Consider the following 15,074-nt stretch of genomic DNA (forward strand, 5'->3'; position numbering starts at 1 on the left):
AGGACTGCCGGGGTGTTAAGCATATCCCAGTTTAGGTCACCTAACAGAACAAACTCTGAAGCTAGATGGGGAGCGATCAATTCACAGATGGTGTCTAGGGCACAGCTGGGAGCTGAGGGGGGTCGGTAGCAGGCGGCAACAGTGAGAGACTTATTTCTGGAGAGATTAATTTTTAAAATTAGAAGTTCGAACTGTTTGGGCATAGACCTGGAAAGTATGACAGAACTTTGCAGGCTATCTCTGCAGTAGATTGCAACTCCTCCCCCTTTGGCAGTTCTATCTTGACGGAAAGTGTTATAGTTGGGTATGGAAATCTCAGAATTTTTGGTGGCCTTCCTAAGCCAGGATTCGGACACGGCGAGGACATCAGGGTTGGCAGAGTGTGCTAAAGCGGTGAGTAAGGCAAACTTAGGGAGCAGGCTTCTGATGTTGACATGCATGAGGCCAAGGCGTTTTCGATCACAGAAGTCAACAAATGAGGGTGACTGGGGACATGCAGGGCCTGGGTTTACCTCCACATCACCCGAGGAACAGAGGAGTAGCAGGATGAGGGTGCGGCTAAAGGCTATCAAAACTGGTCGCCTAGAGCGTTGGGGACAAGGAATAAAAGGAGCAGATTTATGGCCGTGGTAGAATAGATTCTGGGCATAATGTGCAGACCAGGGTATGGTGGGGCACGGGTACAGCACTGGGTGATGATAAGAGAGGTTGTATCTCTGGACATGCTGGTCTCAATGGGTGAGGTCACCGCATGTGTGGGGGGTGGGACAAAGGAGGTATCAGAGGTACGGAGAGTGGAACTACGGGGTCCATTGCAAACCAAAACAATGATAACTAGCCTGAACAACAGTATGCAAGGCATATTGATATTTGAGGGAGACATGCAGTAAGGCGTAAAGTGATTGCAGGTCTTGATTGGGAGAGCTAGCTAAAACAACAGGTGATATAACAGCAGCTAGTCAGCTAACACAGCAACAGTAGGTAAAAATGGCAACGGCTAGGCAGAGAGGGTCGGATTAACTACACACAGATCCTGAGGTAAAGCATAGAGCCGACAGATAAAACACAAATAAACGGAATGGAGTACCGTGTATTAATGGACAGTCAAGCAGGCATCAGCTATGTAGCCAAGTGATCATAGTGTCCAGGGGGCAGCCGTAGATGGAGCAGTGAGGCCTCCACTAAACTAGCCCGCGGCGTTTAAAGTTAGTAGCCCGGGGGGAGGTCTGCTCAGACGGAGGGGGTCTGCTCAGACGGAGGCCGGTTGAGGGCACAGCGGATGGGCTATTCGTCTGCAGACCAGACGTGGTCGTGTCGACAGAGAATCCAAGCCGGATGGCGATGGCGAAAGAGAGGTTGTCTGTTCAGATAGCAGCCGATATGCTCAAGACAGCTAACGATTAGCGTGCCGCAGTTAGCATATGGGCGTTCAGGTTACGTCGCGATGGAGGGGCCAGTTGAATAACTCCCTCGGGCAGATAACGTCGGTATCCCAGTCGTGAAGGCCCGGTGGGGCTCCGCATCGGCAGTAAACGGGTCCGGATGGGTGATTGTAGCCCAGGAGTGGCTGATGGAACTCTTCAGCTGGCTAGCTCCGGGATAATTGGTGTTTGCTCCGGAATTGATGTTAGCCAATAGTCACTCGGATAGCAGCTGGTTAGCTGCAAGATCCAGGTGTAAATGTCCAGAGCTTGCGGTAAAAATCCGGGGATATGGAGAGAAAAAAGGTCTGGTATGCTCTGGTCTGAGTCGCGTTGTACAAAACTGGCAATAGTTTTCCGAGCTAAAGGATAGCTGATGAGCGCTAGCTGTGGTTTGCTGAACTGCCAGCAGCATACCACCCTGCATATCACTTCTGGCTTGCTTCTGAAGCTAAGCAGGGTTGGTCCTGGTCAGTCCCTGGATGGGAGACCAGATGCTGCTGGAAGTGGTGTTGGAGGGCCAGTAGGAGGCACTCTTTCCTCTGTTCTAAAAAATATCCCAATGCCCCAGGGCAGTGATTGGGGACACTGTCCTGTATAGGGTGCCGTCTTTCGGATGGGACGTTAAACGGGTGTCCTGACTCTCTGAGGTCATTAAGATCCCATGGCACTTATCGTAAGAGTAGGGGTGTTAATCCCGGTGTCCTGGCTAAATTCCCAATCTGGCCCTCAAACCATCATGGTCACCTAATAATCCCCAGTTTACAATTGTCTCATTCATCCCCCTCCTCTCCCCTGTAACTATTCCCCAGGTCGTTGCTGCAAATGAGAACGTGTTCTCAGTCAACTTACCTGGTAAAATAACGGTAAATAAATAAATAAATAAATAAACTACTAATGTTAGCTTGTGAGCTGGCTAACTTCTGGCTAGCTTCTGTTGTTGATTTCGGATACGAGGGGAATAATACCTTTGAGGAAAAAAAAACAGATCCGCACCACATTTGGTGAGGTGGGTTGCAGGAGAGTGTTTTGCAGTTGAGTTTTTAAGAAGAAAAAAATATATATAAAAAGAAATGCGAAGAAAAATATATAAAATATATATACACGGGACAGGACGAGGACAAAGGACATCCGACTGCTACGCCATCTTGGATTGAGCTTGCATGGCTTAATGGACCGATAGAGTAGTCCCAAAATTCCTAAGCCCATTCCCCGACCAGCTTGCACTCCAAAAAGACTAAAGAAAACGGTGAAAACATTTGAAAGATTTGAAATAGCATTTGAACCCAGATCTACCTCCGTGAGGGTCTGTGACGGCTGGGGCCGGGACGTGAACACTATATATCTCTTATCTTCTCAGTTGGTCTGGCTGTTATGGCCGCGAACAACACAAAGATTAGTTTGTGAAACCGTAGTCTTTTTTGCCTCAGTCAGTGTCCCCAAAGGAGAGCCAGAGGCCAGAAAGAGCATAGATAGGGCTGGCTGTGCACAGGTTTGATTAAACAAACTAGATTAACCAATCAACAAACAGAGAAGCCCCAGATCAGACAAACTGAGAGAGTGCTGGTTCTTCTCTCTCTCTCTCTCTCTCTCTCTCTCTCTCTCTCTCTCTCTCTCTCTCTCTCTCTCTCTCTCTCTCTCTCTCTCTCTCTCTCTCTTCTCTCTCTCTCTCTCTCTCTCTCTCTCTCTACCTCTACCTCTCGCTCTCTCGCCCGCCTGCTCTCTCTCTACCTCTCGCTCTCTCGCCCGCCTGCTCTCTCTCTCTCTCTGTGTGTGTCTGTCATTTTGTTTATCTTACAAAGTCATGAATCCATGTCAGATATGCACAGAAACAAAACTAATTTAGCAGTTGAAGATGAGTTTGATCTCTTTGCTCCAGTAAGGTTTAACTGATTAGATATAGACAGGTCTAATCTCTCTGTGCTGACTCCAAATGGCACCTATTTCCTATAGAGTGCACTACTTTTGAGCAGCGCTCATAGTGCTCAGGTCAAAATACTGTACATTACACAGGAAATATGGCATCCTTGTGAATGCATCCTGATTTTTGCTCTACAACTATAGAGAGCGGCTGAAAGTGAGGAGCAGACAGTTATTTCTATGGCAGACACCACAGTGATACGATAGTCAAGTTCAGCATTAGAAGGTATTTGACCCCCCCATGGCCCTGCTTCTAAAGGACAGTGACAATCCTATTGCAGTGCTAGAAAACCACTTTGTTCGATTATTAATATTGTGTCATGGTTCTTAGTTGCATTAATTTTGTCTCTTCTTGTCTCTCTCTCTTACTCTCCCTCTCTCTCTATCTTTCTCCCTCTCTGTCTACTCCTCCTCTCTCCCTCTCTGTCTACTCCTCCTCTCTCTCTCTCTGTCTACTCCTCTCTCCCTCTCTGTCTACTCCTCCTCTCTCTCTCTCTGTCTACTCCTCTCTCTCTCTCTGTCTACTCCTCCTCTCTCTCTCTATGTCTACTCCTCTCTCTCTCTGTCTACCCCCCCCTCTCTCTCTCTCTCTCTCTCTCTGTCTACTCCCCTCTCTCCCCTCTCTCTCTCTCTCTCTCTCTCTCTCTCTCTCTCTCTCTCTCTCTCTCTCTCTGTATACTCCTCCTCTCTGTCTCTCTCTCTCTCTCTGTCTACTCCCCCCTCTCTGTCTCTCTCTTTATTTTTTTCTCTCTCTCTCTCTCTCTCTCTCTCTCTCTCTCTCTCTCTCTTTCTCTCTTTCCCAGACTCTCGCTGCTCGAAAGGCAGGCATCTCGTTCGCCCTGGTGACTAGATCGACCCTGAACAACGAGGACCTGGTAGGTCACCCCACTCACTGCCTGCATGTAAATCACTGGACAATCCGATCACCCAGGGGTAAAGAGGGGGAGGGACTAATGTGATGGCCATGCATAAAGGCAAGAGCACTGCCACGGTTTGAGGAAGTGTGTGTGTGTGTGTGGGGGGGGGGGGCACACAGAGTTGGGGGTTGGGGGACTTTGACACATACAGACATGGACCCCTGCAGCCATGTTAAAACTGTCAGTTTGTGTGTGTGTGTGTGTGTGTGTGTGTGTGTGTGTGTGTGTGTGTGTGTGTGTGTGTGTGTGTGTGTGTGTGTGTGTGTGTGTGTGTGTGTGTGTGTGTGGGTGGGAGGGTGGGGGGGGGGGCTTTCATTGTGTCCGTCCACAAGTGTGTGTTCAGAGATGAATGTCACAAGAGCTGCATGGCATTGTACTGGAACTGTCCAGGAAGTGTCTAGCTAGAAGATAGATATGGTCAGACTAAATTACTAGATTAGGCTGTTTCATCACTGTAGAGAGTAGATTAGCTTTATTAGCTTGTCAGTACAGTAGGAATGAACAGGTAGAGAGTAATGCTGCTGAGAGACAATCTGCTTAATGATGAACACTACTGTGCTGTACAAGAATCAGAAAGAGAGAGAGAGAGAGAGAGAGAGAGACAATCTGCTTAATGATTAACACTACTGTGCTGTACAAGAATCAGAAAGAGAGAGAGAGAGAGAGACGTCTTAATCGATGGAGGGAGAATTTGTTTTCCTTTCCGCTGACCTCCAGAGCTTTCTGCTTTAATTGATTGCAATCCTCATCTCCTTCCCTCCCTCCAATCCTCTCCTCCCACTAAATAAAGAAAGAAAGTTGGATGGGATGCTACATTTCCTAATATCACTAATGCCGTACCAGTAATGCCGTCTATCACATTACAGTCTATCACAGAAATGGACATTATTGTAGGTAACTATTACGTTAACGAATAACGTTTGTAGGTAACGTTATTACACTGTCAAAGTAATGTTCATTATATTGTTATTACAGTAATGTAGTTTACTGTATTACAGTTGTGTAGTTCAGTAGTTTTCAAACCTCTCCCCAGGGACCCTCAGCTACCCTTTTGTAGCCCTGAACTAGCTCACCTGATTAACCTATTCAAGGTCTTGATTATTATTTGGCTAGTTGAATCAGGTGTGATAGTTTTAGAATTGTTGAAATAAATATAATGGCTGGGGGTCCCCGAGGAGAGAGTTGAAAACCCCTGTGTAAACCTCTTAAGGATCCGCCCCTTTTTTTCCATTTTTGCCTAAAATAACAAACTCAAATCTAACTGCCTGTAGCTCAGGACCTGAAGCAAGGATATTCATATTCTTGATACCGTTTGAATGGAAACACTTTGAAGTTTGTGGAAATGTGAAATTAATGTAGGTGAAAATAACACATTACATCTGGCAAAAGATAATACAAAGATAAAAATGTGTTTATTTTCATTTGTTTCGTACCATCATCTTTGAAATGCAAGAGAAAGGCCATAATTAATTATTCTAACCTAGGCGCAATTTAGACTCTGGCCACTAGATGGCCACTAGATATCAGTGTATGTGCAAAGTTTTAGCGTGATCCAATGAACTATTGCATATCTATTCAAAATGTTGTATCAAGACTGCCCAAATGTGCCTAATTGGTTTATTAATGCATTTTCATGTTCATAATTGTGCACTCTCAAACAATAGAATGGCATTACTTCACTGTAATAGCTACTGTAAATTGGACCGTCCAGTTAGATTAACAAGAATTTAATCTTTCTGCCCATATCAGATATGTCTATGTCCTGGGATTTTTTTTGGTTTCTAACCATCTCATGCTAATCACATTAGCCTACGTTAGCTCAACCGTCTGAGGTCGGGTCACCGATCCTGTAAAGGTTAATCAGAGTATAGCTGCAGAATGTGCGATCTGTCATCCCATGTGTAGCTGCATATTATGGGATCTGTAGTCCTTAGTGTAGCTGCAGATTGTGGGATCAGGTAGTCCCGAGTGTAGCTGCATATGGGAGTAGTAGTCCTTGGCGTAGCTGCAGATTATTTTGTGGTTTTAAGTAGGGCGAGCAGATGTTGGTGTTTTATCTGCTAAATTGACAAAAGAACATCCCTGAGAGAACTGTATCTCAGATTACACTGTAAACACCCATATGCTGCTGAGAGGAAGAGGATAGGGATGAGAGGAGAGAGGAAAGAGGGAAGAGAGATTAGAGGAGATAGGGAGGCAAGGAGAGGAAGAGGATAGGGAGGAGAAGAAAGAGGAAAGAGGGAAGAGAGATTAGAGGAGATAGGGAGACAAGGAGAGGAAAGAGGATAGGGAGGAGAGGAGAGAGGAAAGAGGGAAGAGAGATTAGAGGAGATAGGGAGGCAAGGAGAGGAAAGAGGATAGGGAGGAGAGGAGAGAGGAAAGAGGGAAGAGAGATTAGAGGAGATAGGGAGGCAAGGAGAGGAAAGAGGGTAGGGAGGAGAGGAGAGAGGAAAGAGGGAAGAGAGATTAGAGGAGATAGGGAGGCAAGGAGAGGAAAGAGGATAGGGAGGAGAGGAGAGAGGAAAGAGGGAAGAGGGATTGGAGGAGATAAGGAGGAAATGAGAGGGTATAAGAGGAGAGCAGGAGGAGAGGAGTGAGAAACGGATGAGAGAGAAGGAGGAGAGGAAAGAAAAAAAGCAAGAGAGGAGAGAAGAGCGCAGTGACGGTGTCACAGTGAGCCAGTCGGGTGTCTCTGATGTCATTAATCCAGCAGCAGGGAGATTGACAAACTAGTCCACTCAGGACAGATGTTTTAGCCAACTACCCTCCTACCCCTCTCTCCCGCTTGCCCTCCCTCTCTCTCCCTCTCTTTTATCTCTATCTCTCTTCTCTCTCTCTCTGTCTCTTTTATCTAGCGCCTTGCTCTCTTTTCTCTCTCTCTCTTTCTTTTCTCTCTCTCTCTTTCTCTTCTCTCTCTCTCCTTCTCTTTCTCTTTTATCTCTCTCTGCTTTGCTTTTTGGAGCAGAAAGATAAGGCAGAGAATGACTGTCTGTGTGTCCATCTTCAGAACTGGACGTCTCTACATATAAAAAATGCACACTAACTGGACAATACATTGCCCTCGCACATTGACTCTGTACCGGTACCCCCTGTATGAAGCCTCGCTATTGTTATTTTACTGCTGCTCTTTAATTATTTGTTACTTTATTGCTTATTTTTGGGGGTGTTTTTCTTAAACCTGCATTGTTGGTTAAAGGCGTGTAAGTAAGCATTTCACTGTAAGGTCTACACTTGTTGTTTAATCGGCGCATGTGACAAATACCATTTGATTTCATTTGATTTGACATTATATACACTGGCGTTGGGGAACTTGCCAAGTTGATATCTACCGTAGTTGGTAACTACTGACTACATATCAATTTATTATACATCTATAAGCATTTCATGAGCTTGTTATAACAGGTCCCAACCACAATATTAAAGCTTAATGAAATATATCCATAGCATATCTATACCGCATTCATGTCAAGAGCTCATATTTAGGTATCTTAATAATAGATGCATTATAACAATGACAGCATAGTGTCATCATTATGTCTGTTATCAGAAGTGTACTTCTTCCATACCAGTGTTAGAGAATATGCCAAAAGGCCAAACCATGTTTTGAAAATGATGCTGATCTATAGCCTGCACCAGCTCCATGTCCCTCACCGGACGGTATAGGCCCATGATTTACCTTCTTCTTTTTCAATGGTGCTTGAAGATTCTGCCACGCTGGTATGCAGTTGGGACCTGTTATAACACGTTCATGAAACGCTTTTTTTCATGAAATGCTTATAGATGTGTAATAAATGTGTTATGGATGTCGTCAAAGTAAATCATTACCAAACAGGGTATCTATCCCAGGAAGCTCACATATAGGCCTTACCCACAGATCAACAACATATGTGTGTGACAAAATGGGTTTAAACCAGTGTCATGCATTTTCGTGCCACAAGACTGTTAGCCCACTGAGCTAATGCTTAGGCACTGTCACGTCAGATTCTGATGTCTATCCACTGAAGACTGTTAGCCCACTGAGCTAATGCCTAGGCACTGTCACGTCAGATTCTGATGTCTATCCACTGAAGACTGCCATGACACATTATTAGACCAAGATGTTACGTAACATGATACATATACGTTAGACTTTAACATCTCTCTCTCTCTGTCAGAGATACAGCAGCTAGCTAGCTAGCAGCTAAAAGACATGCAGACAGCTGGTAGCCGGCAGAGTTTGTTCTTAAAAGTTACAGTGAGGATGCGACTCACCTGATACTTATCCACGTCTGACAGGCCTGTATGAAACAGGACAGGAAGGAGGGGAATTAAAAATGCAGGGATAAAATATAAGAGGAATGGGAAAAGGGTTGAGGGGGATGCTCTTATCCAGGGCTCTCCCCTGGGGCTATAGTTTTAAAGGGCTCAGCAGCCTACTCTGTGGTGTGTGTGTGTGTGTGTGTGTGTGTGTGTGTGTGTGTGTGTGTGTGTGTGTGTGTGTGTGTGTGTGTGTGTGTGTGTGTGTGTGTGTGTGTGTGTGTGTGTGTGTGTGTGTGTGTGTGTGTGTGTGTCTGTGTCTGTGTCTGTGTGTGTGTGTGTGTGTGTGTGTGTGTGTGTGTGTGTGTGTGTGTGTGTGTGTGTGTGTGTGTGTGTGTGTGTGTGTGTGTCTGTGTGTGTGTCTGTGTGTGTTAGTGTCCTACCTGTGTGTGTCTGTGAGTGTGTAATGCGGCTCAGCAGCCAGCCAGTAGATGTGACGATGACGAGGGTTTCGTCATCATTTCGTCATCATGTGATGTCACAGAGATCACTTCTCTGCAGCTGCATCCTCACAACCTTCTCAGATTAAACACCAGTCATTTTTCTCAGGACCCAGTGTATGTGAGTGGGTGTGTGAGGATTGCTGGATGGCCTGTGGCTGTAAGACTTGTTGTCATTAATTAAGGCCCTGTGGTGGCCTGCAGAGGCTGGCTGCAACAGCACCACCTTACATCAGCAGCGAGACCTGTGTGTGTGTGTGTGTGTGTGTGTGTGTGTGTGTGTGTGTGTGTGTGTGTGTGTGTGTGTGTGTGTGTGTGTGTGTGTGTGTGTGTGTGTGTGTGTGTGTGTGTGTGTGTGTGTGTGTGTGTGTGTGTGAGAGAGAGAGAGAGAGAGAGAGAGAGAGAGAGAGAGAGAGAGAGAGAGAGAGAGAGAGAGAGAGAGAGAGAGAGAGAGAGAGAGAGAGAGAGAGAGAGAGAGAGAGAGAGAGAGAGAGAGAGAGAGAGAGAGAGAGGGTGTACAGTAATTTATATTAGAGTGAGGGGAGGGAAGGGAAGGAGGAGTGGAGCCTGGTAGAGGCAGAGAGAAAGAGGGAGAGAGGGAGGAGAAGTACTCAATAGAGAAATCGTCGTCGTGTCAGGGAGGGCAGTATGTCACCTCTCTACGTCTCTCTCACACTGTAAAAGGCAAATTTACTGCACCCATTGATTCTTTCAGTAGAGTGGCTAGCAACACTCGCTAGGGATTCAAGCCTCTGCTTTCATTCTCCAGCAGCACGGCTGATCACAGCGAAACACACACACACATCACACATGCATGCACGCACGTCAATTCAAAGAGCTTAATTGACATTGGAAATGAACAGTAAATGAACAGTAAAGATTACACTCGTAGTCGGCGTTCCATTTCAGGTCAAGGCTCAGTGGAGGCCAGTCAAGTTCTTCCACAACGATCTCAACAAACCATTTCTGTATTAACCTCGCTTTGTGCACGGGGGCATTATCATGCTGAAACAGGAAAGGATCTTCCCCAAACTGTTACCATGAAGTTGGAAGCACAGAATATAATTTAATGCTTTAGCTTTAAGATTTCCCTTCACTGAAACTTAGGGGCCCGAACCATGAAAAACAGCCCCAGACTATTATTCCTCCTCCACCAGACTTTACAGTTGGCACTATGCATTGGGGCAGGTTCTCCTGGCATTCGCCAAACCAAGATTTGTCTTTCGGACTTAGAGATGATGAAGTATGATTCATCGCTCCAGAGAACGCATTTCCACTGCTTCAGAGTCCAATAGCAGCGAACTTTATACCACTCCAGCCGAGAATTGGCATTGCACATGGGGATCTTAGGCTTATTTGCGGCTGCTCGGCCATGGAAACCCATTTCATGAAGCTCCCGATGAACAGTTATTGTATTGATGTTGCTTCCAGAGGCAGTTTGGAACTTGGAATTAAGTGTTGCAACTGAGGACAGACGATTTTTACGCGCTACCTGCTTCAGCCCTCAGCGGTCCCATTCTGTGAGCTTGTGTGCCCTACCACTTCGCGACTGAGCCATTGTTGCTCCGAGACATTCTACTTCACAATAACAGCACTTACAGTTGACCAGGGCAGCTCTAACACGGCAGAAATTTGACAAACTGACTTGTTGGAAAGGTGGAATCCTGACGGTGCCACGTTGAAGGTCACTGAGCTCTTCAGTAAAGCCTTTCTACTGCCAATGTTTGTCTATGGAGAATGCATGTCTGTGTGCTCAATTTTATACACCTGTCAGCAACGGGTGTGGCTGAAATAGCCTAAGTCATTAATTTGAAGGGATGTCCACATACTTTTGTATATATAGTGTAGCTGAGGTAAGAAAGGAAAATAAAGAGACAGATACATTTAGTTTGCATTTACAATGGCATTTGTGTTTCACTAGTGGCAACAGGTCACACATCTAGCTGCTGTGGTGGCACATTGTGGTATTTCACCAGATCACAGATCCACTTTTGATCGAAAAACCTGGAAATTAGCTTTAAATGCCGGTAAAGCCTATAATTTACTGAGCTATCACAGCTCAGAGTACATTGGTATGTTCCTTCACTCATTCACACACATTGTTCAAAGTTAAACGACCCTGACAGAAGAAAATGCTCATTTACTTAGTCCTATTCAAATATCAACGAAATCGGCTAATAAATAGCCTAGTGCATTGATAGCTAATACTGCCTGCATGTATTCCAGACACAGATTTAGATGAAGGCTAATTCATTTGCCCCATCTATTGTTTCACCTTCGAGAGGAGCAACACTTCTCTCCCGACACTTATGCGTCAACATTTGTACAATAAAAAAACTATCTAGGTTTGTCATTTTCTTTTCTAATGACCTGTCGCTCGGTAAACATGACTGCGGAAAATAAATAACTATAGCAAGCAAGCATGGGCTTGGATCACGACATAACGACAGACGTCGTCAGCATTGGAATGATTATAAAGACAGGCAAAGTAGGCCTACTAAACAATGCACAGTATAAAAACAACCATATTGTCACGTTTGTCTTCCTCCTCGTCTGAGGAGGAGTAGTTGGAAGGATCGGAGGACCTATATGCAGCATGGTAAGTGTTCATCTTGATATATATTTAAAAAGAGAACACTGAACGATCTATACAAAAATAACAAACAACAAACGAGAAGCTATCGAATAATAGTGCTGACACAAAACACTACACATAGACAATCACCCACAACCCACAATGACAAAACAGGCTACCTAAATATGGCTCCCAATCAGAGACAACGCCAAACACATAGAAATAGACAAACTAGACATACAACATATAATGCCCACTCAGATCACACCCTGACCAAACAAAACATAGAAACATACAAAGCAAACTATGGTCAGGGCGTGACAGTATCCCCCCCCCCCCCCCCCCCCCCCCCCACCCCCAAGGTGCGGACTCCGGCCGCAAAACCTAAACCTATAGGGGAGGGTCTGGGCGGGCATCTGTCCGCGGTGGCGGGACATGGACCCACTCCACCATAGTCATTACCCACTTCAGTGGCCTCTTAGGAGCGGCGACCCTCCACTGGACTGAAGAGCGCCTCTGGACTGAGGGGCGCCTCTGGACTGAGAGGCAGCTCCGGACTGAGGGGCAGCTCCGGACTGAAGGGCAGTTCCGGACTGAAGGGCAGCTCCGGATTGAAGGGCAGCTCCGGACTGAAGGGCAGCTCCGGACTGAGGGGCAGCTCCGGACTGAAGGGCAGCTCCGGATTGAAGGGCAGCTCCGGACTGAGGGGCAGCTCCGGACTGAGGGGCAGCTCCGGACTGAAGGGCAGCTCCGGACTGAGGGGCAGCTCCGGACTGAGGGGCAGCTCCGGACTGAGGGGCAGTTCCGGACTGAAGGGCAGCTCCGGACTGAGGGGCAGCTCCGGACTGAGGGGCAGCTCCGGACTGAGGGGCAGCTCCGGACTGAGGGGCAGTTCCGGACTGAAGGGCAGCTCCGGACTGAAGGGCAGCTCCGGACTGAGGGGCAGCTCCGGACTGAAGGGCAGCTCCGGACTGAAAGGCAGCTCCGGACTGAGGGGCAGCTCCGGACTGAGGGACAGCTCCGGACTGAGGGGCAGCTCCGGACTGAAAGGCAGCTCCGGACTGAAGGGCAGCTCCGGACTGAGGGGCAGCTCCGGACTGAGGGGCAGCTCCGGACTGAAAGGCAGCTCCGGACTGAAGGGCAGCTCCGGACTGAGGGGCGCCTCTGGACTGAGAGGCAGCTCCGGACTGAAAGGCAGCTCCGGACTGAAGGGCAGCTCCGGACTGAGGGGCAGCTCCGGACTGAGGGGCAGCTCCGGACTGAGGGGCAGCTCCGGACTGAAGGGCAGCTCCGGACTGAAGGGCAGCTCCGGACTGAAGGGCAGCTCCGGACTGAGTGGCAGCTCCGGACTGAGGGGTAGCTCCGGACTGAAGGGCATCTCAGGACTGAAGGGCAGCTCCGGACTGAGTGGCAGCTCCGGACTGAGGGGTAGCTCCGGACTGAAGGGCAGCTCAGGACTGAAGGGCAGCTCCGGACTGAGGGGCAGCTCCGGACTTTGTAAACTTTCCTGAACCAACACTTCCACTTGATCCCCCTCCCCCCTTCTAGCTTTGACTTTGATGATAACTACTTTATTGAGTAAAAGTGTACTTACTATGCCTGTGATATGTGGTTGTCCCACCTAGCTATCTTAAGATGAATGCACGAACAGCAGGTTGCTCTGAATAAGCGCGTCTACTAAAATGTAAAACCAAATCTTGGTTAGAGCCCCCAAAAGGTTAGAGGTGGCGCTGTGTGTGTGTGCGTGCGTGCGTGCGTGCGTGCGCTCGTGCGTGCGTCCATGAGTGAGTATTTGAGCCTGATTGATAGTCTGTGGGCCACATGGTGAACTAGGGCCATTCATATGTCTGACCTCTCCACCTATTAGCAGTGAAAGACACAGGAATATACATTTAATAGAGCCAATCAATAAACAAACCCAAATCAACTCAGACTCACAAAACAGGGTGTTGTGCAGTAATAAAACACACTGGTGTCATTGAGCCACTTAGCTAAAGGATGCTCTTTCAATACTAATAATGGAATGACACCCTTGCCCCTATGTACTGTGCATTACACGGAGAATATGGTTCATATGGTTAATATGGACACATAGCCCTATTAGAAAGTTGCCTATGGCTGTAGAGTAGAGGTTCAGCATAATGCACATTACTTGGAGTGCACATTATGGAGTTTAGCATATCATTATGGACTGAAAAGTCAACCTGGTCGCTCAAGAGCCACTTAGAAATCTGAAGTCTGTCCATGTACCCAGCACATGGGGAGATGCCTTCAAAACCGGCCGCTAGGGGCAAAGGTGAGCACTAATACCATCAAGTAGGCTTCTGTTTTGCAAGGGCGTTGTAGACAGGGGTGGCGGATAGGCATAAGCCAAGTGCTCTGGCTCCAAGGGTCGCTTGTCCAATCCCGTTGATAGAAACTCGTTTTAGTTGTTTTTGTTTGAACCCTATCCCAAATCATAACCCTTAACTTAATTCTTAATTCAGGTGGGACAGTAGCGTCCCACCTGGCCAACATCCGGTGAAATTGCAGAGTGCGAAATTCAAACTATGGAATTATAAATATTTCACTTTCATAAAATCACAAGTGTAATACATCAAAATAAAGCTTAACTTCTTGTTAATCTAGCCGCTGTGTCAGATTTCAAAAAGGCTTTAAAAAAGGCTTTTTACGGCGAAAGCACACCATGTGATTATCTGAGGACAGCACCCCTCATACAAAAGCATGAAAAACATATTTTAGCCAGGCAGGTGAACCACGAAAGTCAGAAATAACGATATAATAAATGCCTTACCTTTGATGATCTTCTTGTTGGCACTCCAAAAAGTCCCAGATACATCACAAATTGTCCTTTTGTTCGATAATGTCCTTCTTTATATCCATAAAAACTCAGTTTAGTTGGCGCGCTTCAGTCAATAATCCACCCAGTTTCCCTCCATCAAAATGCATACAAAATGAATCCCAAACGTTACTGATAAACTTTTCCAAAGAAGTCAAACAACGTTTTTAATCAAACCTTAGGTACCCTAATACGTAAATAAACAATACAATTTAAGACAGAGAATTGTTATTATCTTTACCGGAGAAAAATACCAAAGAACGCGTTCTCTTCCACGCGCTTGGAAACACTACAGCCAAAATGGGAGCCACCTAGAAAAACTACAATTTCTGGCTAATTTTTCCAAAAACCAGCATGAAACTCTTTCTAAAGACTGTAGACGTCTAGTGGAAGCCCTAGGAACTGCAATCTGGGAGGATTTCTCCTTATAATAAAAGTGACAGTCATTGAAAACAGTGGTAGGCTGAAATTTGTTTTTTGGGGGATGGTTTGTCCTCTGGGTTTCGCCTGCCTTATCAGTTCTGCTATACTCACAGAAACTTTAGAGTGTTTTCTATCCAAATATACCAATTATATGCATATCCTAGCTCCTGGGCCTGAGTAACAGGCAGTTTACTTTGGGCATGCTTTTCATCTGGACGTGAAAATACTGCCCCCTACCCAAGA

At 46.5% G+C, this 15,074-nt stretch overlaps 1 protein-coding gene across 2 annotated transcripts in view; it reads left to right on the forward strand.

Moving 5' to 3' along the window:
- The window catches only part of LOC129853436 (protein unc-13 homolog C-like), a 123,083-nt gene that overhangs the window by 11,878 nt on the left and 96,131 nt on the right, over positions 1-15,074 (forward strand). Inside the window, exon 4 of one of the 2 annotated variants that reach the window (XM_055919477.1) lies at positions 4,163-4,216. In XM_055919477.1, coding sequence (XP_055775452.1) covers positions 4,163-4,216 — 54 coding nt within the window. Of the gene's footprint in view, positions 1-4,144; positions 4,217-15,074 lie in introns of both variants that reach the window. The other variant, XM_055919478.1, reaches the window with a different exon arrangement.

The sequence above is a fragment of the Salvelinus fontinalis genome, chromosome 4 (assembly GCF_029448725.1).
Source record: "Salvelinus fontinalis isolate EN_2023a chromosome 4, ASM2944872v1, whole genome shotgun sequence".
Taxonomy (NCBI): domain Eukaryota; kingdom Metazoa; phylum Chordata; class Actinopteri; order Salmoniformes; family Salmonidae; genus Salvelinus; species Salvelinus fontinalis.